The sequence below is a fragment of the Morus notabilis genome, unplaced genomic scaffold, assembly GCF_000414095.1.
Source record: "Morus notabilis unplaced genomic scaffold, ASM41409v2 Scaffold1412, whole genome shotgun sequence".
In the NCBI taxonomy this organism is placed as follows: domain Eukaryota; kingdom Viridiplantae; phylum Streptophyta; class Magnoliopsida; order Rosales; family Moraceae; genus Morus; species Morus notabilis.
This window is the reverse complement of record NW_010362216.1, coordinates 65,359-92,787: the sequence shown is the minus strand read 5'-3', so window position 1 is coordinate 92,787 and position 27,429 is coordinate 65,359. Positions and strand designations below refer to the sequence as shown.

At 42.3% G+C, this 27,429-nt stretch overlaps 1 protein-coding gene across 1 annotated transcript; it reads left to right on the top strand.

Annotated features, from left to right (window-relative positions):
* Positions 1-598: 598 nt before the first annotated feature.
* On the top strand, positions 599-27,429 carry LOC21396585 (chorismate synthase, chloroplastic). Its single transcript, XM_024167695.1, has 13 exons — positions 599-867; positions 23,050-23,200; positions 23,478-23,554; positions 23,685-23,743; positions 23,909-23,992; positions 24,074-24,166; positions 24,590-24,670; positions 24,978-25,109; positions 25,398-25,500; positions 25,675-25,769; positions 25,879-25,944; positions 26,499-26,583; positions 26,956-27,429. The coding sequence occupies exons 1-13, from the start codon at positions 714-716 to the stop codon at positions 27,111-27,113; spliced, it is 1,338 nt and encodes a 445-aa protein (XP_024023463.1). The 5' UTR covers positions 599-713; the 3' UTR covers positions 27,114-27,429.

The following is a 27,429-nucleotide window of genomic DNA, read 5'->3' as shown; positions in this document are numbered from 1 at the left end:
TATTTGAAAACCAAAATCCCCTCCAAACCCCCCCCCCCCCCCCCCCCCCTTCCTTGAACCAAAGGGTCTTAGGCAAGTCAAAATTAAGCAGCAGCATAATCATATTTTGTTTTTATTTTTAAATTATGATTATTATTTTTTTGATAAGCACTTGCACAATCACATAGCAAACTGGTCAGCACCCACCTACCCCATAGTATGATGGTAGTACAACACAACCACACAAATCCAAAGCCACCTTTTAACCCCATAAAATAAAATAAAATAAACCACCCAACTGACCAAAACAAAAAAACCAAAAACCCAAAACAATAAAAAAAATAAATAAATTCTTAAAATATAAATATAAATACAGAAAAGGGAAAAAATGAAAAAATATTAAGTGAGGATTTTGTAAAAATGACTTAATAAAAAAATTTTATTAATAAAATAACTTTTTAAAAATTTTTATTTGTAAAATAATAATTTTTTACAGATGATTTTTTTTTCATAAAAAATAAAAAAAATCATTTTATTAATTTTATTTTATTAGATAGTTATTCTAACTTATTACCGGATTGAAGCCTTCAATTTGGATTTTGGAGTCTTTGGAGTTTTGGAGGGTAGGTAGGTTTGGGTTGTTGCTTCTTCTTTCTTCTTCGTCGTCGTAGTCTATATATCTACGCTTTTACCCAACACCATTTTCGCCCACCAAACTTTCTTCTTCTTCTTCAATGGCGTCATCTCTCTCGTCGAAGCCATTTCTCGGAACTTCTCGTAAAGAAGGCTTTTCTGGTTTCGGTTTGGGATCTCTCTCCTCCGATCTCCGAACCCTCTCTTCCTCTTCTCTCCACTTCTCCACCGCCTCACCAACCCCCAAGAAGCTCCGTATGTCTCTTTCTCGCTCTCTCTATATATATATATATATACACACACATATATTATATATATGTATATATATATATATATAAGTATATATATGATGTTTTCATTCCTAAATTTCATTGCTTTCCGCTTTGCCTCTCTTAAATTTATCATTTTTTGTCTTTTTTTTTGTTGCTCTTGATGCTGATGCGGCGTGATGGTTTTTCCTACTTTGTTAAGATTGAGGATTTTTTTTTCTTTTGTTTAGTTATGATGTTATTTGGAACAATTAGCTAAACGCCAGCTTATTTTTCCCGCTTTACTTCCTCAAATATTTGCGGAGTTGAAATGGATTTCTCAGGAGTATACTTTATATATACAATTACTTCATAAATCATGGACATTTGAGGGAATCAGGGGGGGGAACTGATGCTAAATATATTTGCTTAGTATAGATTTGACAATGTGAGCAAGTTGACCTGCACTAATGATGTCTTTAAGTTCAGACGCAAATTCAACAAAATTTGTGTGACTCCCCAACATGTTTAAATAGATAATTACAAATGGGCAAACTATTTAGGTCAAAGCTTACCAAGATATCGGTCGTAACCAAATGGGGACTTTTAAATTGCAGTCATGCAAGTGCTAGAAATGGGAGTTTGTTACGGCTTATCCACCTAACCCAGGCCCAAGTGCAGACAACCCTGACACAGGGCCCAAACCTTGGCGAGTCTATCAAAAGAGGAAGGAGTTGGTTACGGACGGTTATGGGGTTAGCAAATGAGGAGGTTACACGTGGCAAGCTAGATGTTGTAGCTGGGAGATTTAGTAGCTGGTGGGCGGCGTTGGTGGGGGTGTGGAGAAAGTATCAGAGCAGTCTTGGTGGGCAAGAGGAGTATCCTCTTGATCGGGATTGAGCTCCTGGGGGTGTTTATTGTTGCCTTTAAACATCATTCCTTTCCTTAGGGATTTGCTATTGTAATTCAGTTTGGGTACTCATGTTTAGCTTGTAGGGAGAGGGTGCCTAAGTGGTTATAAACCCACATGTTAAGCCCATATTTTAGCAATGTGAGACTCAACCAGGATCCTAACATACCACCACGCTTCCGACACTGACGTTCACGGCCGCCCACTGTGGATGGCCCACTGCCTTTCCAGGTCGCCCCTGCCTAGGTCACCCCTGCCTAGGTCGCCCCTTCCACAACGTGGGCCTGAAGAGGAGCATGCTCTGATACCACTTTGTTAAGACCTTGGATTAGGAATTTGGGAATTCACACAGGAAATGAGAATTGGTAAGGAAACACACGGATTGAATTGATTAAAACTTCAACTAACGAAGGAATTACAGGAAAATATGGGGGTGTTTGAGCGACCCCTTGCACTCCTTAGAGCCTAAGCTCGTCTATGGCAATTACAGAGAGTAAATTCGATAGATCCTCCTACCTTGCTCACTCTGTTGTTATTCCCTGATTCTTCCTAACCGTTTCCTCTTCCCTTCACCTCTTCCGAGGCCCTCTCGAGATCCGAGACATCACGCTCTTCACCCCGTGGTGAACTCATCTGCCCCTTGTGCCCTTTCCATGTCAGCCCTTTTTTCTCCTCTAACCGTTTCCACCTCACCAGCCTCCAGCTCATCCCTTGTTGCCACATCAACCCGAACTCTTCTAGGCATTCTTCTAGCATAGGTGAAATGTAATGGGGGTCTAGGGAACCTATCAATACCCCCGGCCCAAAGACTCACCTTGTTCTCAAGGTGGAAATCTGGGAAGGCTGCCAGTATGCGGTCGAAACTTTCCTAGCTGTCCTCATGGTCAGGCAGCGCCTCCCAATGGATGAGGACCTCTAGTGCCGACGTGGACCCATGGGCCGCTTGGCGGACTCCTCGCAGTGCGGGTGGTCGAACCTGTAGAGGACACGAAACGGGGTCATTTGTGTGGCGGTATGAAAGGATGTATTGTACCAATATTCTGCCCAAGGAAGCCAGTTTGCCGTTGGGGTGCATCTGAGGAGAAACACCGAAGGTAGGTCTCAAGACACCGATTGACCACTTCGGTTTGCCCGTCCGTTTGAGGGTGATAGGCCGTGCTCCGAGTTAAGGTAGAGCCTTGATGCTTAAACAATTCCGTCCAGAATTTACTCAAAAAAATCTTATCGCGTTCGGAGATAATAGTGAGGGAATACCGTGCAGCCTTACCACGCCGCGAAGGAACTCGTCTGCCACTGTTGTCGCGGTGAATGTATGCTTGAACGAAATGAAATGGGCGTACTTACTCAAGCGGTCGACGACAACCAGGATGGCATTGAATCCTGCTGACTTGGGTAGCCCTTCAATGAAATCCATTGATAGATCGTCCCATACTTTGTCCAGAAGGCGCAGGGGTTGTAACAATCCCTCGGGGGCCAAGGTCTCATATTTGTTTTGCTGACAAATCTTGCACTTCGCAACATAGGCCTCGACGTCCTTCTTCATTCCAAACCAATACCAATTAGCTGCCAACCGTCGTCTTGAGCACCCCGGAATGTCCTCCAGCCACTCCGTCATGATAGGTGTGGAGCAATTTGGTTACCAGCCGAGAATCGCGTGAGACCATAGCCCGGCCTTCTCTCATGAGACGTCCTTGCTGCAAGGTGAAGCCCGGATGAGCCCCTGAATCGGCTCGTAGATCCGCAATAATGTGTGAGAGCTTGGCATCCTCGGCATTGTGGCGGTGAAGCTCCTCCGCATCGAGCTCAAAGGGTGCGGACAGCAACTGGAGTTCCGCAGATGTGGGAAGGCGGGAGAGGGCATCTGCATCCTTATTCTCCAGTCCGGGACGATACTGAATTTCGAAATCAAAGCCTAGAAGCTTGGACAGCCAACGTTGGTGGGATTCGCTGACAACTCGTTGATCCAACAAGAATTTCAAACTCTTTTGGTCGGTGCGGATAATGAAGTGCCTCCCTACAAGGTATGGCCGCAATTTCTGGACCGCCAACACAATGGCCATAAGTTCGCGCTCGAAACTGATTTCAAGTGAGCGGAGCTGGAGAGAGCTTGGCTAAAGAAGGCGATTGGCCGCTGATCTTGCATTAATACCGCCCCGATTCCGACCCCTGATGCATCCGTCTCAACCACAAATGCCCGGGAGAAATCCGGCAAGGCCAACACAGGGACTGTTGTCATGGCTGCCTTGAGTGTGTGGAAAGCTTTTGCAGCCTCTGCTGTCCATAGGAAGCTGTCTTTCTTTAGCAAATTTGTTAGTGGCCATGCTATGGATCCGTACCCTTTAACGAACTTCCGATAGTAACCCATTAAGCCCAAAAACCCCCGAAGCTCCCGCAAATTGGTGGGCGGTGGCCAATTGATCATGGTTGCGACTTTGGCTTGGTCTGCTGCCACCCCTAACTTTGAGATGATATGGCCTAAATATTCCAGCGTGGATTGCCCAAAGTAGCATTTTTTTGCATTCGCATAGAGGCTGTGTTTAGCTAGCTCGGCAAGCACTATCTCTAAATGCTCGGCATGCTCACTCACCGTTCGGCTATACACCAGGATATCATAAAAAAATACCAACACAAATTTTCGGAGAAAGGGCCGAAATACCTCGTTCATGAGAGACTGGAACGTGGCCGGGGCATTGGTCAACCCAAACAGCATGACCAAGAACTCGTAGTGCCCCTCGTGGGTGCGGAAAGCCATCTTCGGCACATCCTCGCTGCGCACCCGGATTTGGTGATAACCGGACTTCAAATCGATCTTTGAAAAAATGGTGGCTCCGTGTAATTTGTCTAGGAGCTCGTAGATGATTGGAATCGGGGAACGATATGGTACGGTTTCGCGGTTTAAAGCTCGATAGTTGACGCAAAATCGCCAACTTCCATCCTTTTTCTTGACAATCAGAACCGGGCTGGAGAAGGGGCTAACGCTTGGTTGTATGATTCTTGCGGTGAGCATTTCACCCACCAACTTCTCAATTTCACTCTTTTGTGCTTGTGGATACTGGTATGGCTGGACGTTGATTGGAGAGGAACCTGCTTTCAGTGGTATGGCGTGGTCGCCCAGCCGTGGTGGAGGGAGGCTAGGTGACATTTGAAAAATCTCGGCGTGTCGCTGTAGCACTGCCGGTAAGGCGGCTGGCACTGCCTCCACCAACACCACTCCTTGCTGGGTTTCAACTAAAAACGTGCCCAATTCCACCCAGAACCCCTATCCCTCTTGCTTCAAAGCCCGCATCATGGTTTTCAAGGACACCGGAGACTTACCGAGGCTGGGGTCTCCCTGCAATACCACTGGAGTTTCACCGATCTTGAACTTCATCGATAGAGCCCGCCAGTTGATTGCCACGGCTCCGAGTGTCTCCAACCACTGCATACCATGGATCACGTCGGCGCTCCCAAGCTCCAGAGGCAGGAAATCTTCCACAATGGCCACATCTTGCACGGTCAAGGCTACCCCACGACACACCCCTTCTCCTTTGACTGTGAGACCGGTACCCATCACCACTCCATAGCCACCGGTGGTATCCAACTACAACCCCAGCTTCTTAACCAAATCCATGGAAATGAAGTTGTGGCTTGCCCCACTGTCGATCAAAACTACCACATCCTCCCCCTTAACCCCTTGAGCTTCATCGTGCGAGGAGCAGTCAACCCCATCACGGAGTTCAACGACAGTTTTACCAAGTCATCGGCCAAGGCATCCTCCCACGCTTCTGTTGTCTGCTCGCCGGTACTATCCCCCTCCGGTTCTTCTCCACTGACCACCAAGACTTGCAATTCCTTGTTCGAACAGCGGTGGCCTATGGAATACTTGCCATCGCAACGGTAACATAACCCCCTTTCCCTCTTTGCCTAGAGCTCAGCGTCTGTTAATCGGCAGAAAGGGGCAGGTGGCGCACTCCCTGTTTTCTCGATGGCAGGTGTAGGTCTAGGTTGAAAATTGTTTCCACTTCGTGTCGCGCGAGAAGGAGAGGAGTTCTTAGGCCAAGACACGTGTGAGCCCATGGTCATTCCATGGGCCTGAGCTGTTGGTTCCTGTCTTCTACCCTTTGGGCCAATTCCATTATCCGCCCAACCCAACAGGCTTGAGCATCTTGATCTCAGCCCGAATTTCAGGTTTGAGCCCTTTTATGAAACTACCTTCCAATACCTGCTCGGTTACCCTAGTAAGAGGCACCGCCAACACTTAAAAGTTCCGGCGGTACTCCCTCACGGTGGACTCCTGCCGAAGAGCCAGAAATTTCTCGTAAAGGCTCCCTTCCTGCGTCGGCCGGAAATGCTCCAAAATCAGCCGTTTGAGGTCTGCCCAGTCCCGGATCGCTCGTCGGCCGTCTTCCCACTGGAACCAAGCCAGCGCCTCGCCTTCGAGGCTGACCACGGCAATCTCCAGTTTCTCTGCTTCCGCACTGCGATTGAGAGCAAAGTACCTCTCAGCTCGGCAGATCCAACCATCGGGCTCCTCCCCATCGAACACCGGCATTTCCACGCGCCTTGTCCGCCACTCTCCCCGATTTCCGCCCTCGCGGATTGGTGTTTCCATCTGCCCACCGCTGCCCAGCGACCCACCTCCCTTCTCCTCTCCACCTCCTGGTGTTGCTGATTGAATCGAAGGAAGCTTCATGGCCGCCGCCGACGTCCCCGGGGAAGAAACATCACGCTGCCATAGCAATTCTTCCAGCTTCCCTATCATTAACTCCACGCTCCTTTCCAGCTTTGGGATTTTCTGCAAATCCTCGCAGAAGGTCTCCTGCAGTTCCCCTTTGAAGACCTCCAGATCGCGCTGGATCTCTTCACGGACTCCCTCTGTTTTCTCGTTCCCCTTCTTTGCTGGTGCCATCCCAAGAATTGCTCTTATACCACTTTATTATAACCCTTGGGTAGAATTCATCCCCAAAAGCTAGCTTGTAGGGAGAGGGTGCCCAAGTGGTTATAAACCCACATGCTAAGCCATACTTTAGCAATGTGAGACTCAACTAGGATTCTAACAAATTCTCGCTCTTCCATTTATTCTCTCGCTCTTAACATTCGTTGCTAAATTATTAACTCTAACAAATTGGTCCGACTTGCCATGACGAACACGAGAGTGGAGTCACGATTGGACGCGTTAGAGAAGAGTTTAGCATTGGTCGAAGACGCACTGAAGCAAATGAAGGAGGGGACACTCACCCAAGATGTCAAAATGCAGGGCATTGCGGAGGAAGTGACGTGGATTAACAACCGCCTGGATACTGTGGATGAACTTAAGATAATGCTCTCCAGCGTGTTGAAAGGGAAGCACACTGACGAAGAACCAAGTGATTCAGCGGCAGCGGTGTTGTCTCTACCATGGGAACAACTGAGTCCTACAACTGCCGAGGTCAGCAACCGATTCACCAACACTAAAGAGACGCCTTCGGCAAACAGCTGGGATGAACTCCATAATGCAGCTAAACGGGTGGAGATACCAACCTTTGACGGTACAGATCCGTTCGGCTGGATTGCTCGGGCTGAGCAATATTTTGGCGTCCATAACACACCTGATGTCCTCAAAGTCCGCTTGGCAGTGACTTGTATGGAGGGCTCTGCTCTTCACTGAATACAGTGGATTCACAAGAAAGACCCATCTCTCTCTTAGGAGGTGTTGGTCGCCGAACTCATTAGGCGTTATTGTGGACGGAAGGCGAGCAATCCGTACGAAAGTCTCACCACGCTCTGCCAAACGGGCTCCGTTGCAGAATACATCGAGGAATTTGTGGCCACAACTACTTAAGTTTCGGAGTTGCCAGACCCGCAATCCTTGGGGTACTTCATGGGGGGGCTCAAAGACGTAATACGACGCTGCGTTCGTACTCATAACCCGACAGATGTGTCTAGAGCGATGGAGTTGGCCTATGACGTGGAAGAAGAGCTAGGTATTCAGGCGACAGGTGTATTCGGTGGACGACAAGTTGGGAGTGTGTCGTTTACATGCCACCGTTTTTCTTCGGGGAATGGATCTTTCGGGCGGGCCCCAACTTACCCACCCACCCGACCCGGTCATTAGAAATATGGGTCCCATCCTTTTGCAAGACCAGTCTAAGATAACCGCACCACCCACACACCTTGAGACACCCCACGCCCCATGGGAGAAGTTTCTCGAACGGAGTCAGCTGGACTCCAGCCACTAGACAGACCCCCGACGGCACCCCCGAGGTCCAGAGGAATGCGAAATAATTCGCACCAAGAATTTCTAGAGATGCGAGAGCAGGGCTTGTGCTTTAAGTGTCGGTGGCCATTCCACCCCCTTCACCAGTGCCCTAACAAGAGCATGCGCGCCATCATCGCCGGTGATGATGAGGAATTGGAGGGAGAAGGGGAACTCGATAAGCTGGAAGCCGCAGAGACCGTCGTGGACGAGCAAATGGACGAAGCCACTTGGAGCTTCCCTTGTATTCCGTGGGAGGGATTTCTCAGCCTCGCACCATGAAGCTTGCCGGCTCAGTGAATGGGAGCCCTATCGTCGTCATGGTGGATAGTGGCGCAAGCCACAATTTCATCTCCGCGGGGGTTATTGGTTGGTTGGGTTTGCCGTTGGAGGATACCAGAAGTTTTGGAGTTAAGTTGGGTGATGGGCATAAAGTGTCTGCTCGAGGAGTTTGCAATAATGTCCAAATTACATTGGGCGACGTCTCTTTTTTGGTGAATTGTTACAAGTTCGACTTGGGTGGGGTCAATGTTATTTTGGGAGTGGCATGGCTTGAGACACTGGGGGAAGTGCAGGTGAATTGGCACACGATGACAATGAAATTCAACTGGCGGGGTACAACGATGGAAATCGTGGGTCGTCCGGCGTTATGTTGCACGCCTGTCTCTTCACAATTGCTATTGAAAACGGCTAATGTGATTTTTAGCGACCTGTTGTGGGAAGTCGAGGGTCGAGTCGCGGAGATTGAATGCGGCACCAACTGACAACAAGGCCTTAATAGAGACCTAACGGGCTGATCTGCACAGGTTACTGACCGTCTATGAGAAGATTTTCAAGAGCCCAACGGGCTTCTACCACCACGGACCACTGATCATTCCATTCCTATTGTGGAAGGGGCGAATCCAGTGAGTGTCCGCCCTTACTGGTATGCACATGCGCAGAAGGATGAATTGAGATACTTGTATCGGAGATGTTGGCAGCATGAGTGATTCATCCGAGTACCAGTCCCTATTTGAGCCTTGTGATCCTGGTCCGAAAGAAGGATGGGAGCTGGCGTTTTTGCGTGGACTACCTCCAATTAAACAAGGTGACCGTTCCGGATAAATACCCCATTCCGGTCATTTGTGACATGTTGGACGAACTACAGGGGTTGAGTACTTCTCTAAGTTGGACCTACGTGCTGGCTATCACCAAATACGTGTTCGGGTTGAGGATGTGCTGAAAACGGCGTTTCGAACACGCGAGGGGAATTATGAATTCTTGGTGATGCCCTTTGGGCTCACTAATGGCCCTGCGACATTCCAAGCGACAATGAATGAGGTTGAAAGTTTCTGAGGAAAAATATAAAACCTTTCTTAATTTAATTGGTAGAAAATCGGAGTATAAATAGGTGTACAACAGACCTAAGTCCCATGGCTAACAGAATCGGGAAACTAGGAAACCTAATAGGATAGGGAAACTATCCTCAAGATATTCCTAAGATCTTTCCTAAAAAATAGGAACTGCCCCCTAAATTAAGAAAGATATGCTAGCTATTCCAATTTAAGCAATATCTCCTAATTTAAGCAATATCTCCTAATTAATGTACATAATTCAATACTCCCCCTCAAGTTGAGTCATAGATATCTCTTAAACCCAACTTGCTAATACAAGATTCAAACCCTGGTATACAAGATTCAAACCCTGGTCTAAATAACCCATTGGTTAAAATGTCAGCTATCTGTTGAGATGTTGGCAAGAAGGGTAAACACACAGTTCCGGATTCTAATTTTTCTTTGATGAAATGCCGATCTATCTCCACATGTTTGGTGCGATCGTGTTGAACAGGGTTATTAGTAATGCTAATAGCAGCCTTGTTGTCACAGTAAAGCTTCATTGGAGCTTCTATTGTTAATTAAAGATCTCCTATAACTTGCTGCAACCAAATTAACTCACATAGCCCATTAGCCATTGCTCGAAATTCTGCCTCTGCACTGCTACGGCCAACAACACTTTGCTTTTTGCTTCTCTATGTAACTAGGTTTACCTACACAAGGCAACAGCATCCAGTTGTAGACCTCCTGTCAGTCACGGATCCAGCCCAATCAGCATCTGTATAGGCTTCAATTGTTCGGTTGTCATGTTTTCCGAACATTAATCCTTTTCCCGGAGACCCCTTGAGATATCTAAGGATTCGGTAGGCAGCTTCCATATGAGTTTTCTGAGGAGAGTGCATAAATTGGCTTATCATACTCACGGCAAAAGCTATGTCTGGTCTAGTGTGTGATAAGTAAATCAACCTTCCAACCAACTTCTGATATCTCGTGGTATCAACACTGTCACCCTCACTATTCCCGAGTTTTACATTGGGATCAATAGGAGTATCAACTGGTTTGCACCCACTCATTCCAGTATCTTCGAGAAGATCAAGTACATACTTTCTTTGGCTGACCATTATTCCTTCTTTAGATCTTGCTATTTCCATACCTAAAAAATATTTTAGGTTCCCGAAGTCTTTGATCTCAAATTCATCTGCCAAGCACCTTTTCAACCGAGCCGTTTCTAGAATATCATCACCTGTCAAGATAATGTCATCCACATAGACAATAAGGATGGCAATTCTTCCTTCCTTTGATCTTCTAAAGAAGAGTGTGTGATCTGCCCGGGCTTGAGAATAACCTTGTCTCTTTACCGAGCTTGTGAATTTCTCAAACCATGCTCGTGGTGATTATTTTAGCCCATAAAGAGATTTTCTCAGTTTGCACACCTTTGAACCAAACTTATCTTCAAAACCGGGTGGAGGTCCATAAAAACCTCTTCTTCTAAATCTCCATTTAAGAAGGCATTCTTGACATCTAACTGTTGTAACTACTAGTCTAAGTTTACCGCAATTGAGAGAACCCGTACAGTATTCAGTTTAGCTACTGGTGCAAAAGTCTCAGAGTAATCTATGCCATAGGTTTGAGTGAAACCTCTGGCCACCAGACGTGCTTTATACCTTTCTAGTGATCCATCAGATTTGAACTTGACCGTGAATACCCATTTGCACCCAACAGTTTTCTTCTCCTTTGGCAAATTTATAACCTCCCATGTCTGATTCTTCTCTAGAGCCCCCATCTCCTCTAAAACAGCTGCTTTCCATTCGGGTACCTGAAATGCATCTCTAATACTCTTTGGAATTACCACATGTGAGAGTTGAGTAACAAAGGCACGGAAACAAGGAGATAGCTTTTTATAAGAAACAAAATGGGACATGGGATATAGAGGACGCCTAGTGCATTCTCTAGTTCCTTTTCTTAGTGCAATAGGTAAATCAAGCTCATTTGAGAAATTTTCAGGGATTGGACTCAAACCTGAAACTTCTGGACTTGGTATTGAGGTTGATTCTTGACCATGCTGCAAGTTATTGGTCAATCCACTTGACTTTGGTTCGCTTCTTGAGAAAACTTTCCAAAACCTGTTTTCAGTGTTATTTCTTGTTCTAATTAGACTAACACTGGAAGGAGCCAAATTTTCATTATTTAAAACATCTGCAGAGTTATTCTCTGGATGATTCTCTTCAGAATTTTCAGAATTATTTAAGTTTTGCAAAAAATCCGAATGTTGAAGGGCAAATTCTGATGAAAAATTTTCGAAAAAAGATTCACCTTGATCATGAAAATCAAAGACTATTTTTTCATCTCCCCTTAAAGCCAAATCTGCCTGTGTGTGCTCCCCCTGAAGTTGAGGCTGAAAAGCTGATTGATTTTCAAAAAATTGCACATCAAAGGTGACAAAATATTTCCTTTTTTTGGGATCATAGCACTTATATCCTTTTTTACTTGGAGAGTATCCTAAGAAGACACACTTAGTTCCTCTAGGATCAAGTTTTCCTAAGTTTACATCTTCATTGTGGATATAAACAGTGCAGCCAAATGTTTTCAGTGGCAGAGTGGATTGAATTTTTGTTTGGGGAAAAGTTTTGGAAAATTCACTTATAGGAGTGGCAAAATTCAAAACTTTCGAAGGCATTCTATTTATCAAAAAAATTGCTGTTAAAATAGCATCTCCCCAAAATTTTTTTGGTACTTTATGTGTAAATAACAGTGCCCGAGCCACTTCTAACAAATGCCTATTTTTTCTTTCGACAATGACATTTTGTTGAGGTGTGTCAACACAAGAGTTTTGTTGAAAAATGCCATTTTGTGAGAAAAAAACACTCAAATGTTTTGTGAAATACTCACGACCATTGTCACTCCTTAAAACTTTGATTTTTGTTTCAAATTGAGTGTAAATCATGTTATAAAACGTTTTAAAAATCTGTTCCACCTCAGATTTTTGTGTCATCAAGTAAACCCAAGTCATTCTTGTGTGATGATCTATAAAGGTAACAAACCATCGTTTTCCCGAAGGAGTTGAAATTCTTGAAGGTCCCCATATATCACTATGCATAAGAGAAAAAGGTTTGGAAGGAACATATGGACGAGAGATATATGGAGATCGATGCATTTTTGCTGAAGCACAAATTTTGCATTGAAAAAGAGATGGATCTTTATTGGAGAATAAACTAGGAAACAAACGTTTTAAATAATAAAAACTTGGATGACCAAGCCTAAAATGCCAAAGCATAATGTCATTCTTACTAGAACTAGAAATAACACCAAAACAAGTATTTGAAACATAATCTTTAGGAAGTGATCCATTGTCAAAGTAGTAAAGTCCACCACTTAATTTAGCATTGCCAATCATCTTCCCTGAGGCCATGTCCTGAAATTCATAGTAAGATGGAAAAAATTAGCATGACAGTTTTGGTCAAGAGTTAATTTACTGACTGACAGTAAATTGCATAACAATTTTGGAACATGTAACATATCCTTTAGAGTTACACATGGAGAAATTTTGATGGAACCCGTCCCTACTATGGCTGAAAAAGAACCATCGGCCACTTTAATTTTTTTATTTCCTGCACAAGGGCTGTAAGTGGAAAATAGATGGGAACAACTGGTCATATGATCTGTGGCACCAGAATCTATGATCCATGGGCCAGAAATATTTGAGGAAGTGAGGGTAGAAGCAGCTTGATTACCTTGGTGAGCATAAGAGGTAGCAGTGCAGATGCAGAATTTCGAGCAATGGCTAATGGGCTGTGAGTTAATTTGGTAGCAGCGAGTTATAGGAGATCTTCAATTAATAATAGAAGCTCTAATGAAGCTTTACTGTGACAACAAGGCTGCTATTAGCATTGCTAATAACCCTGTTCAACACGATCGCACCAAACATGTGGAGATAGATCGGCATTTCATCAAAGAAAAATGGGAATCCGGAACTGTGTGTTTACCCTTCCTGTCAACATCTCAACAGATAGTTGACATTTTAACCAAGGGGACTAGGGTTTGAATCTTGTATTAGCAAGTTGGGTTTAAGAGATATCTATGACCCAACTTGAGAGGGGGGGTATTGAATTATGTACATTAATTAGGAGATATTGCTTAAATTAGAATAGCTAGCATATCTTTCCTAGTTTAGGGGGCAGTTCCTATTTTTTAGGAAAGATCCTAGGAATATCTTGCGGATAGTTTCCCTATCCTATTAGGTTTTCTAGTTTCCCGATTCTGTTAGCCACGGGACCTAGGTCTGTTGTACACCTATTTATACTCCGGTTTTCTACCAATTAAATTAAGAAAGGTTTTATATTTTTCCTCAGAAACTTTCATGGTATCAGAGCCTGGTTTAGGCCTTTACCTCTGTCCGCCATGGCCAAGAATCCAGAAAACCTTCCTTCAACCCAAACCGTACCCTCTGCCTCTTCTAATAATGCTGATTTCAACCCTAATGCTTCCATTCAAATTACTACCGTACGATTGAATGGAAGGAATTTTCTAGAATGGGCCCAATCAGTAAAACTAGCCATAGATGGCCGAGGAAAACTAGGGTTTCTTACAGGGGAGGAACCAAAGCCGAAGGAATCTAACCCTTCATTCCGGAAGTGGAGGTCTGAAAATTCACTCATCACTACGTGGCTTCTCAATTCCATGGAGGAATCAATCTGGAAGCCATATCTGTTTATGTCAGCCCAAGAAGTATGGGAGGCCGTGCGTGAAACCTACTCGGACCTGGAGAATTTTTCACAAGCCTTTGAATTGAAGACTCGGTTGTGGAATTCCAAACAGGGGGAGGTAGATATCACTACGTATTACAATAGAATGTTGGCACTTTGGCAGGAATTAGACCTCTGCTACAATGATGAATGGGAGAATCCCAAAGACCTTGCTAGGTTTAAGAAAAGGGAAGAAATTGATCGTGTTTTTATCTTTTTAACAGGGGTTAATGCAGGATTTGACGATGTTAAAGGGCGTGTTCTAGGCAGACGTCCCCTTCCTACAATCCATGAAGTTTTTTATGAACTTAGGCAGGAAGAAGGACGAAAGAGAGTCATGACTGGTTCATTCTTGCCACCAGCAGAGCTTGAAAGTTCAGCCATAGCAGTCCGTGGCAATGAGAGTGACTCACATAAGAAGAAGAAGCCGTGGTGTGACCACTGCAAACGGCACTGGCACACCAAAGATTACTGCTGGAAGCTTCATGGGAAACCACCTAATTGGCAGCCAAATTGGAAGAAGAAACAGGAGGGAGTCAAGGCGTTAAACACTGTGACAGACTACTGTAGAGCCACCATCTCGGTACAGCCTCCATTTACCAAGGAACAAATTAAGCATCTTCTAAACTCTTTAAGTCTCCACAAATTCAATAGAGGTATTCCAACCTTATCTCCGAAAATTTGTTTTGGTTTTTTTTTTTTATGACATTCTTGTCTACATCACAACTTGGGATGAACATTTGCGGTATTTGAGGGTGGTGTTGGAACTTTTGGAGGTTAACCAGCTGGTTGTTAACAAAAAGAAATGCCAAATTGGGAGGCATTCTGTTGACTATCTAGGACACGTCATTTCGGCAAAAAGAGTAGCAATAGACCCCAGCAAGATTTCCAGCATCCTTTGCTAGCCGACGCCTCGCAATGTCCGGGCCGTTCGCGGTTTCTTGGGTCTAACGGGCTATTATCGAAGGTTTATATAGGGCTATGGGAAGATCGCGCAACCCCTCGCGGATTTGTTGAAGAAGAGCCAAGGATTTAATTGGACAGAAAAGAACGCCGCGCATTTGAGGAGTTGGAGGAGCGGATGATCACGGCCCCGGTACTCAGCATTCCTGATTTTTCAAAGCCATTCCTCATTGAATGTTCGGGAGAGGGCTAGGGGCGGTGTTGATGCAAGATAACAAGCCGGTAGCATACTTTAGCAAGGCACTCTCGGACATAACTCTAGCCAAGTCGACTTACGAGAAATAATTGATGGCGCTGGTCCTGGCAATTCAACATGGGCTCCCGTACCTCTTAGGACACAAGTTTTGGGTGCGCACCGACCACAAAAGTTTGAAGCACCTTCTACAGCAGTAGATAACGACTCCGGCGCAGCAGAATTGGATTGCAAAATTATTGGGGTATGACTTCGAGATTCAATACAAGGTGGGAACTTGCAACAAAGCCGCTGACGCATTATCGCGCCGAGACGAGGATGTTGAGTTTTTAGCCATAAGCTGCTCCCAATGGCTGGATGCCGAGGAAGTAAACAGAGCTATTCTTGCTGACCCTAAACTCGCTTCGATTGTACAACAACTTCTTGCGGATCCCAAGAGTTGCCCACCCTATACCTTGGTACATGATCGGTTGTTTTACAAGGGACGGTTAGTGATTCTGGCCAATTCTCCTTGGGCTCAAACGCTCTTACAAGAGTTCCATTGCCCTGCCATAGGAGGGCACTCAGGAGCCTACCGGACTTATCGACGCTTAGCTGCCAATATCTATTGGCCAGGGATGGGGAAAACAGTGAAGGCCTTCGTGCCTGCTTGCCTTGTTTGTCAGAAGCATAAGTATTTAGCCACAACGCCTGCCGGGTTGCTGCAACCACTTCCGATTCCGACGGCAGTTTGGGATGATATTGCCATGGATTTCATCTCCGGACTACCGAAATTAGCGGGCTTTAACTGCATCTATGTGGTGGTTGACCGGTTTTCCAAGTACTGACAGTTTATTGCCATCAAACACCCCTATACTGCGAAGTTGATTGTGGCTGTTTTTGCGAAGGAGATCGTTCGGTTACATGGCGTTCCCAGCTCGATAGTCAGCGACCGGGATCCAACTTTCATCAGCGCGTTCTGGAGGGAATATTTTCGACTGCAGGGGATGGTACTACGGATGAGCTCTTCTTATCATCCGGAGACGGACGGACAAACCGAAGTTCTCAACCGAGGTCTGGAAACTTACCTCAGATGCTTTGTTTCGGAGCAACCGAAACAATGGTCACAATGGCTGAGTTGGGCGGAGCTTTGGTATAACACTACATACCAAGCCGCAACAGGGAGAACGTCATTTGAAATTGTCTATGGCAGACCACCTCCGACGATTCATAAGTTTCTTCTAGGGGAAATGAGAATTGAGGCCGTGGCTAGTTTGTTGGCTGATAGGGAGGAAATTTTGAGGCAGCTGAGGTACAACCTCTTGCGCGCACATGAAGGGTGCAAATATGCGAATATGCACCGGAAGGATGTCCAATTTGCCGTGGGTGACAAGGTGTTTCTTAAGTTGCGCCCACACCGTCAGCAATCTGTTGCGCATCGCGTCAACCCGAAGCTCTCCGCCCGCTATTATGGACCCTTCCTTATTCCGCAACGCATTGGTTCTGTGGCTTACCGGTTGCAACTTCCCCTTGCTTCCCGTATTCATCCAGTTTTTCATGTCTCCCAATTGAAGAAGGCAGTAGGCAACCACCCAGTCAAAGGGACGAGCACACTGTGGAACCGGAGGCTATAGTCGCGCAGAGGCCTATGAGGGTTGATGGAGTAGCAGTGAAGCAGGTCTTGGTTCAGTGGAAAGGAAAACCTGTCGAGGATGCCACATACATGGACTATGAGGTGTTTAAAGGCCAATTTCCCCAACACAACTCAAGCGGGAGACATTGTTACGGCCATTGTTACAGCCCATCCACCTAACCCAGGCCCAAGTGCAGACAACCCTTACACGGGGCCCAAACCTTGGCGAGTCTATCGAAGGAGGAAGGAGTTGGTTACAGACGGTTATGGGGTTAGCAAATAAGGTGGTTACACGTGGCAAGCTAGATGTTGTAGCTGGGAGATTCAGTAGTTGGTGGGCAGCGTTGGTGGGCGTGTGGAGAAAGTATCAGAATAGTCTTGGTTGGTGGGCAAGAGGAGTATCGTCTTGATCGGGATTGAGCTCCTGGGGGTGTTTATTGTTGCCTTTAAACATCATTCCTTTCCTTAGGGATTTACTATTGTAATTTAGTTTGGGTACTCAAGTTAGTTGCATAATTTGAATATGGGATTATATTGTAACTTGTGATTTTGTCTCTTGAATACAATTACAGTATAATTCTCGCGCTTCCATTTATTCTCTCCTTAACAATCGTTGCTAAATTCTTAACTCTAACAGAGTTCTAATTTCTTAACATCAAATGTGTTACAACCCCTGATAGTACGTTATTGATTAACTCAAAAAGTTTCAGGTAATGATTAGTAGGCTCAGTTATGTATTCCCAGATTACAATCTGGGACCCACAAATAATTTTAATTAAAATACCTTTTGTAGAATTAGGTGCACGTGTTTTTGTGGAAATTCAGAGAAAATATTCTCTGAGATTATGGCCGGATATTGACTATGAATAGGCTGATTGTGTATAGCTGTGAATATCTGTAAACTTAAAAAGAATATTTGTATTCTAGGAAAGTAGACTGATTATCTTATTTCAGGAAAGTAGAATAACTAGCTTGTTTCCTTTTCTCTATTTGTTTCCTTAAATCAGTGATTGTGTTTTTTGATTTAATGGAATTGTATTACCTATAAAGTGTATGATACAGTAAAATGAAAAGTATTCCCCTCACACATTTTTTGTCTACCTTTCTCTTCCGTGTTCATTGTTTTTTGATTTGGTATCAGAGCAAATCTATTTTCTTCCTGATTCTTCTGCTTCTCCTTTTGTTCTCCTCTTCCTTACCCAATGTCAAAAACCTCTGCCGAGTCAAGCGGAAACCTCAGAAGTCACCCTTGTTTCAAACCCGTCAAAAACCATAGGGACAACAGAATCTCATTCCGTTCAAATTACCACCATCCGTTTAAATGGTGATAATTTCCTACGTTGGTCGCAGTCGGTTCGTATGTATATCCGAGGTCGTGGGAAGTTTGGATACTTGACTGGAGAAAAGAAGGCTCCTGCAGAGAGTGATCCGGCATATGCTACTTGGGATGCCGAGAATTCCATGGTTATGACATGGTTGGTTAATTCGATGGAGGAAGACATTAGCTCTAATTATGTGTTATCCAACTACACAAGTGCTATGGGAGAATGTGAATCAGATGTATTCGGATTTGGGGAACCAATCCTAAATTTTTGAGTTGACTTTAAAACTCGGTGAAATAAGACAATGGGAGGATAGTGCCACCAAGTATTTCAACTCTTTGAAACGGATATGGCATGACCTTGATTTATTCAACACCTACGAATGGAAGTCTGTTAGATGGTCGCCATCATAAGAAGGTGGAAGATAACCAAATTTTTAAGTTTCTTGCAGGTCTCAACATTGAGTTTGATGAAGTAAGGGGGAGAATCATAGGACGACAACCACTACCTCCTATTGGTGAAGTATTCTCAGAAGTTAGGAGGGAGGAGAGTTGAAGGAATGTGATGCTGGGAAAGAAGGGGCCGAATGATGTGGTTGAAGAAGTTGCTCTTGTTGCCGTGGGAGAAAACTCAAGTAGGCTGTACCAGCGGAGAACAGGTGATTAGCAAAGAAGAGAGGATGGCTGGTGCAAAAGTCTGACATACCGACGCCAAGACAAATCTCGGCTTTGGTGTGATTATTGCAGCAAGCCCCGTCACACCCAGGAGACCTGTTGAAGGATTCATGGCAAACCAACAAATTTGAAGGGATCCAAGCTTGGTGAGAAAACTGGATATGCAGCCTCCAACACAAAAGAAACTAATTCCAGCCCCTTCACAAAAGAACAAATGGAGCATCTCCTTGCACTGCTAAAATCCAATTCCTCATCTAGTACTCCTACTGTGTCTATTGCACACACAGGTAAAGAAATTACTAGAATGAATGCTCATTTGTGTTTCTCAGCAGCATGGATAATAGATTTTGGTGCTTCTGACCGTATGACTAATTCCTCAAATTTGTTCAATTCTTATATCCCATGTTCTGGTAATGAAAAAGTTAGAATTGCATATGGGACATTCTCGTCGATTGCAGGTAGAGGATTAATTAAAATCTCAGAAAGAATAGATCTTAAATCTGTTCTTCATGTTCCAAAACTTTCCTGCAACCTCTTGTCTGTCAGCAAATTATCTAAAGACTCTAACTGTCAAATTACATTCTTTGAATCCCACTGTGTTTTTCAGGACCGGAGCTCGAGGATGATGATTGACAGTGCTAGGATGGTAAATGGCCTTTACTATCTTGAAGACAATCTACCTAGGAATAAAAAAGCTCAGGGCTTGAGTTGTGTTAGGTCTTCTATTTATGAACAAATTATGATTTGGCATTACCGGTTGGGTCATCCCAGTTTTTTCTATCTAAAACACTTGTTTCCATTATTGTTTAAGAACATTGATCTTACGGTTTTTTATTGTGAAAGTTGTTTATTGGCTAAAAGTCATCATAAAACTTATGTGGTTTTATCGTCCCTCAAAACCCTACTATTTCATGAAAAAGATGGTTTGTAACATTCATAGATGATCATACCCGTTGTTGGATTTTTTTGATGAAAGAAAAAAGTGAAGTTGAAAGTGTCTTCAAAAATTTTTACAAAATGATTGAAAATCAATTTCAAACGAAAATAAGCATACTACGTTCTGACATTGGAACAAAATATTTCAATAGCACGTTGGATGCTTTTCTAAAGAACAAGGAATTTTTCATCAATGCTCATGTCATGACACCCCGCAACAAAATGGAATAGCCGATAGAAAAAGTAAGCATTTTGAAGAATAATGAATAATCTTTTATTAATGAATAATAATCTCATTTACAAGCTATTCTACACTCTATTTATAGACACTTTCTGTTACACAGAATCGGGAAACAATCCAAAACAAATCAGCCCCCTTTCCTAGAGTTTAGGACTCAGAAATCTTTCCTAATTTCCTATACTAGAGAATCTCCTAAAAATCCTCCTCTAATATCTCATCCGAGATTTCCTACACATTTACTTGAAGTTGCTCGTGCTATAATGTTTTACATGAATGTCCCAAAATATCTTTGGGGAGATGCAATTTTAACTTCTGCATACTTTATCAACAGGATGCCTACACGGGTTTTACAATACATCACCCCATTAGATTGTCTAAAAAAGGGGTTTTCAGATTCAAGACTAAACAATGATTTACCCCTTAAAGTCTTTGGGTGCACGGCTTATGTCCATATACCTAAGAGATCTAGGTCTAAATTAGATCCTAGGGCTGAGAAATGTGTTTTTGTTGGGTATGCCCCAAATCAAAAGGGGTATAGGTGTTTTAATCCTCAAACAAAAAAGTACCATGTGACCATGGATGTTACATTTTTAGAGAATATTCCTTATTTCACCAAAAATTCCCTTCAGGGGGAGGAAATGGAAAGGAATGAAGACAATTTTTGGGAGAAATCCGAACCTTTACCTCACATGATTTTTGATACTCTTAATCTTGTTCTCGATTATGAGAAGACCCAAACTGTTAATGATGAATCTGTTGTTGTTCCAATAGAAAAAGAAACACTACTAAAGGATCAAAATCAGAATCCTAAACCTGATCTTCTGGTTAATTCTAGGAAGAAAGTCTTCGGGAGAAGTAAGGGGCATTCTACCATCCCTGCACCAAATCAATTGAAATCCTCGAGTACTGGAACTGAGTCCATTACAGGCAACCCTTTTTCTATTCCTACTTTAACACCCAATCTAGATTATGATATTCCAATAGCTCTCAGAAAAGGAACCCGAGCCTGTACTAAACATCCTATCTCTAAATATGTTTCTTACGAAAAGCTTTCCAAAACTCATAGAGCATTTACTTCTAATATTTCTAAACTTGTTGTGCCAAGAAACATTCATGAAGCATTAGATGATCCAAATTGGAAGGCAGCATTGATTGAGGAGATGGACGCTTTGAGGACGAATGAGACTTGGGAGATAGTTGACTTACCGAGTGAGAAGAAAACAGTTGCGTGTAAGTGGGTCTTTACAGTCAAATGTAAGGCTAATGGCAGTATAGAGAGGTACAAGGTTAGACTTTTTGCAAAGGGTTTTATACAAACCTATGGGATAGACTATCAATAGACTTTCGCCCCAATTGCTAAAATCAACTCTATTCGTATCCTCCTGTCTCTTGCCGTTAACTCTAATTGGCCGCTACACCAACTAGACATGAAGAACACATTTCTCAATGGTGAACTCGAAGAAGTTTTTATGAATCCTCCACCAGGTTTCGAAAAAGGGCTCAAGCAGTCTCCAAGGGCCTGGTTTGAACGCTTTGGCGAAGCAGTGATGCGGCATGGATATTGCCAAAGTCAAGCAGACACCACCATATTCTACAAAAGATCAAAAGAGGGAAAGATAGCTATTTTGATTGTTTATGTTGATGATATAATCCTGACAGGTGATGATAGCTTGGAACTAAAAAATCTGAAGGAAAGATTGGCAGCTGAATTTGAGATTAAAGATCTGGGGACGTTAAAGTATTTTCTTGGAATGGAGTTTGCAAGATCCAAGGAGGGCATATTTGTCAACCAACACAAGTATGTTATAGATCTTCTTAAAGAGATAGGGATGCTCGGTTGTAAGAGTGCTGACACACCGGTAGAACCCAACATGAAACTACAACCTGCTGAAGCTGATAAGGTGATCAACAGGGATCATTATCAAAGATTAGTTGGAAGATTGATTTACTTGTCACATACAAGGCCAGATATTGCCTTTGCGGTTAGCATGGTGAGCCAATTTATGCATTTGCCCGGGCCAGAACACTTTGAAGCAGTATACAGGATCCTGAGGTATCTAAAAGGAACTATAGGAAAAGGGCTGCTTTTCAAGAACCGGGGACATCTACAGATTAAGGCTTACACTGATGCAGATTGGGCTGGGAATATAACTGATAGGAGATTCACTTCTGGATATTGTTGTTTATTGGAGGAAATCTGGTTACAGGGCAAAGTAAGAAGCAAAGAGTAGTAGCTAGGACTAGTGCTGAAGCAGAATTTAGAGCAGTAGCCCACGGTATATGTGAGATAATTTGGATTAGAAATTTATTGGAAGAGTTGAAGGCTCCTACTTCACTACCGATGAAACTATACTGTGATAATAAGGCTGCAATCTCAATCGCTCATAATCCGATTATGCATGACCGGACTAAACATGTAGAGGTTGACAAACACTTCATTAAGGAGAAAATTGATAGCGGACAAGTTTGTATGATTTATGTCTCGACAGTTGAGCAAGTTGCTGATGTGTTCACGAAAGGGTTGTATTCAAAGCAGTTTGAAATGATGACGAGCAAGCTGGCTGTGGAAGATATTTTTAAACCAGCTTGAGGGGGAGTGGAAAATCAGAGAAAATATTCTCTAAGATTATGGCTGGATATTGACTATGAATAGGCTGATTGTGTATAGCTGTGAATATCTATGAAACTTAGAAAGAATATTTGTATTCTAGGAAAGTAGACTGACTAGCTTATTTCAGGAAAGTAGAATAACTAGCTTGTTTCCTTTTCTCTATTTGTTTCCTTAAATCAGTGATTGTGTTTTCTGATTTAATGGAATTGTATTACCTATAAAGTGTATGATACAGTAAAATGAAAAGTATTCCCCTCACATTTTTTGTGTCCGCCTTTCTCTTCCGTGTTCACTGTTTTCGTTTGTTCCATGGAAAGAATGTTTACTGCTTTTCAAGTTTGATAATTATCGGGGATGTAAACGAAGGATTAGTTCTAAAGTAAATACCATTTGACTCTGGCTGAGGCTTTAGTAGTCAGAGAGCCTATAATCGTGATATTGTTGCTGCTCATTTACAGAGGTTAAGGCAGCTGGAAGTACTTTTGGAACTCATTTTCGTGTTGCGACTTATGGAGAATCTCATGGCGGTGGTGTTGGCTGCGTAATTGATGGAGTGCCTCCTAGGCTCCCCGTATCAGAAGCTGACTTGCAAGTGGACCTTGATAGAAGGTATTTGAGATTTGAAATTTTGGGTTCATCTTTTTCTTATTCATTTTAAAGATTGAGGCAGACTTGACAGTTTGTTTGAATTTAAGTTTCATATTTGTATGACATGAGTTCATTGTATTTGTCACAACTAGTCAGATTAATTGGACAGTAATTCTTTGAGTTCTAGTTTTTCCCCACTGAAGTGTATCATTACATCTATAGTTGTTGATTTTAATTATTTTTTTAATGCAAAGTTGGAGTAGTTGTTTACAAGCCAACAATTAAATTTATGTTATAGGAGGCCTGGCCAAAGTCGAATTACTACCCCAAGGAAGGAGACTGACACATGCAAAATACTTTCTGGGGTTTATGAAGGTTAGATCTATGTCGATAGCATCATCTTTTTTTTTTTTTTTTTTTTTTTTTTGGGTTCCTTTTCTTCTGTGTTTCATTCAGCTAAGAGATTCTTTTTGGGATCACCTTTTACTGCTTCTATTCACTGCAGGAATGACTACTGGTACACCAATCCATGTATTTGTACCTAATACTGACCAAAGAGGACATGTAAGTGGCCACTGCTTGGAGCAGTCATTATAGTTTAGAATGAGTTTTTTTTTTTTTTTTTTTTTTTTTTTTTTTTTTTTTTTTTTACTTGAATGTGGACTTGCTAAAGTGAAACTGTTTTATGGCTCTTAGATTTCCAATATTTTTATGATCGTGTGCTTTTAGGATTACAGCGAAATGTCGATAGCATATAGGCCTTCCCATGCAGATGCAACATATGACATGAAGTATGGTATCAGAGCCGTGCAGGTACCTTTTTCTAGAATGATAGCATACATATTGACTATTGTTTGAAGATTTATCTGGATCTAACTTAAAACATAATTGAAGGGTGGTGGTAGGTCTTCAGCAAGAGAGACCATTGGAAGAGTTGCTGCTGGAGCAGTTGCCAAGACAATTCTCAAGTTGTTTTCCAGAACAGAGGTCTGTTTATTTGAGCTGGCTGAAATTCTTGCTGTTTGTTCTTTTCTTTAGCATACCGAAGACAAATTCTTGCTAATGCATGAGCATTTAATTGCTTGGTCTTTATGTTTTTATCATGTCAGTCTAGTCTACTGCATTTGGGTTCTTAAATATTACATTACAATGTCTGAAAGCTTTGGTGGGAGTAGTCATTGTTCCTTTATCAAAGTGCAACCAAATGAGACTGCAAGGATTTAAGTGTAACAGGATAAGATTACAGCTGAGTGGTAACTTTGACATAATAAGTCAAAAATCGACTTGTGTCTGACCTACCATTATTCGATTTTGTGTGCTTGTGATTCCCCCACCCCTCAATTAGCTCTTGATTTCCGTTGGCCTTTTAATGGGTTCTAATACTTTTTCACAATCTTTTCACATCTTCAGGTTCTTGCTTATGTTTCGCAAGTACACAATGTTGTGCTTCCACTGGGGTTAGTTGATCATGACACCCTAACACTTGAACAGGTATTGCATGTGGATGTTGGTTGTGAAATTTAGGATAGTGATTTGAGACGTGAAACTTCTTAAGAATACATTAGCATTTAATTTACTCTTTTTGACATAGAAAATTGTAAATCATAATGATTTGTTTGTCAGATAACGATATGCTTTTTCTTTTTTCCTTATAAAAAACAGTTATCGAACTGGATTCTCTTTTGAATATCACTTACATATGTAAAATTAATAGCTCCTCTGTTTATGGTATTTATTGGAAATTTCAAATACTAATAATCTGTGTTTTTTTTTTTTTCCAAATATGAAACATTACTAGATAGAGAGCAATATAGTGCGGTGCCCCAATCCTGAATATGCAGAGAAGATGATTGCTGCTATTGACACAATCCGTGTTAGAGGGGATTCAATTGGGGGTGTTGTCACATGCATTGTGAGAAACTGTCCACGTGTAAGAATTTTTTTCCCCTCCTCTTTCCCCCTTGTGGGCAAGCTTCTGGATTTTTAGGCATTAATGTGATATTCGCTTGTTGAGATTTTGTTTTTGTTTTTGTTTTTTGTTTTGTTTTTTATTTTTTATTTTTTATTTTTTATGAAAGTTGCATGTTGAGATTATGCATTCCTCAGTATGAAAACTAATGTCAGTTTCCTTGCCTTACATTTTGTTATGTGAATCAATTTTCTTTGGTTAATTTAGCAAAACTGTCAATCGGGGATTGATATCTGTTTTTGTAATCAGGGGCTTGGCTCACCAGTTTTTGACAAGCTTGAAGCCGAGCTTTCTAAAGCTGTCATGTCATTACCTGCAACAAAGGGCTTTGAGTTTGGAAGTGGATTCGCAGGTTTACATATAAGCAACTTAAAATAAACTTATACTTGTACTTTTGACTGTATTTTGCCTGCAATATTCTTGAATTGGGGTATGATTAAATAATAGTACATTAGAGTGTTATTTCCAACAAATTTTCTGGCATTGTATGTTTGAATGATTCCAAGTCCCTGATCAATTCGGGCAGGCACTTTTTTGACTGGAAGTGAACATAATGATGAGTTTTATGTTGGTGAACATGGTAGAATCAGGACAAGGACAAATCGCTCTGGTGGGATACAGGTACTTCCCTAGACTTCAATTAGTCGTTTTTTTAGATGCAAGCCAAATTCATTAAATGTATTTTACTGGGTACTTTTGGTGCACTGACATTGTTTGTACCGGCAAATAGGGAGGAGTCTCAAACGGGGAAATCATAAACCTGAGAGTTGCTTTCAAGCCAACAGCTACAATTGGTGTAAGTCCGATCTCTCCACTCCTATCTATCTCGTTCACTAGCATGCACATTGATATGTTGGTCCTTATATATATTTATGTGTTATATGCGGTTTTTTTTCTCCTTTTTACATTGGCCTCATTGTTTAATGTTTTATGGTGATTGTTCTACCAAAATGCGCAATAATCATGTTTAAAGCTGTGAGACTAAGGGAGGGCTGGCTGTCCGGTGTGCCTACTTGTTCTTGTCCTCCACTCCTACTTGGTTCACTTTCCGCTGTGTATCTTTGACACTTTCGTAACTTCTGAAATTTTCTACATGAAACATGTACAACTAACCGTTGATTTTCCTTAATTGATGCTTCATACAGTCTATCTATCTTTTAAGTGATAAAATAGATTAATGTCTTACTGTAATTCTTTGTGACGTTGTTAGTTAATGGAAGCTCAAGATGGCTGTGTGCTTAATAATTTTACTTTTAAAAAGCAGTTGTTGCAAGTATCAATTCAGAGTTTTGTCAATAAGAGCTCTCTTTGTACCGTCTAATTGGTTGTTATTCTTTTACATTTCTGCAGAAGAAGCAGCATACAGTGACTAGAGACAAAAAGGAGACAGAACTCATTACCCGTGGTCGCCATGATCCTTGTGTTGTCCCTAGAGGTATATTGCTATACAACGGATCAAATTTGCTTCATTATCTCAGCTTCTCTCTCTATAAGTTCATCTTCTCTTGTCATTTTACTAATTTTTGCAGTTGCACTTTTTTGACCTCCAAATTTTGAGATTCCTTTTTCTCTTCTCTTTGTCGTTAGATTTAGACTCTTTTTTTTGTTCCATCATTAGAAAAATAGATCCTTAAAACTTATAATGCCCTCTTCTTTTGTTTTATTGGTAGCATAACTTTGTCTCTATTATATCAGGTGTACACCTGTGCATATTGTTTCGTCATGTTTTCTTCTTCGATAAATTTGTCTGAGGAACAAGTATCACTAACTGAATCTGTTATTTGCGCTTTGGTCTGATGTCGTGCAGCCGTGCCAATGGTAGAGGCCATGGTGGCTCTGGTGCTTGCGGACCAATTAATGGCACAACATGCACAATGCAATCTGTTTCCTTTAAATCAAGACGTACAGGAGCCCCTGGACTTGCTAAAGTTTGTGGAAGCTGATGAAGCCACTTTATCTCTTTAAAAGTTGCCGAAAACTGCTGTAGAATTTTATTCTGAAACAGGAGGCGGCTTTTTTTTTTTTTTTATATTATTATTATTATTATCTACACAATTCATATATGAGATGACAAGTCCAATAGTTCATCTCGTCTCTTTTTTTGCCAACCGTGGATTTCTGCAAGAAGTGAGTTACGCTTATGTTTTATGTGCTTACTAATAGTTCACCATCTTCTTCTCCTTTTTTTTTATTATAGTTTTGCCTGAGACGTTCAACAATCGTTTCTACTTGGATGTAATAAGTCACGTATCATCATTAATAAATGAATTATTTGTAGCCA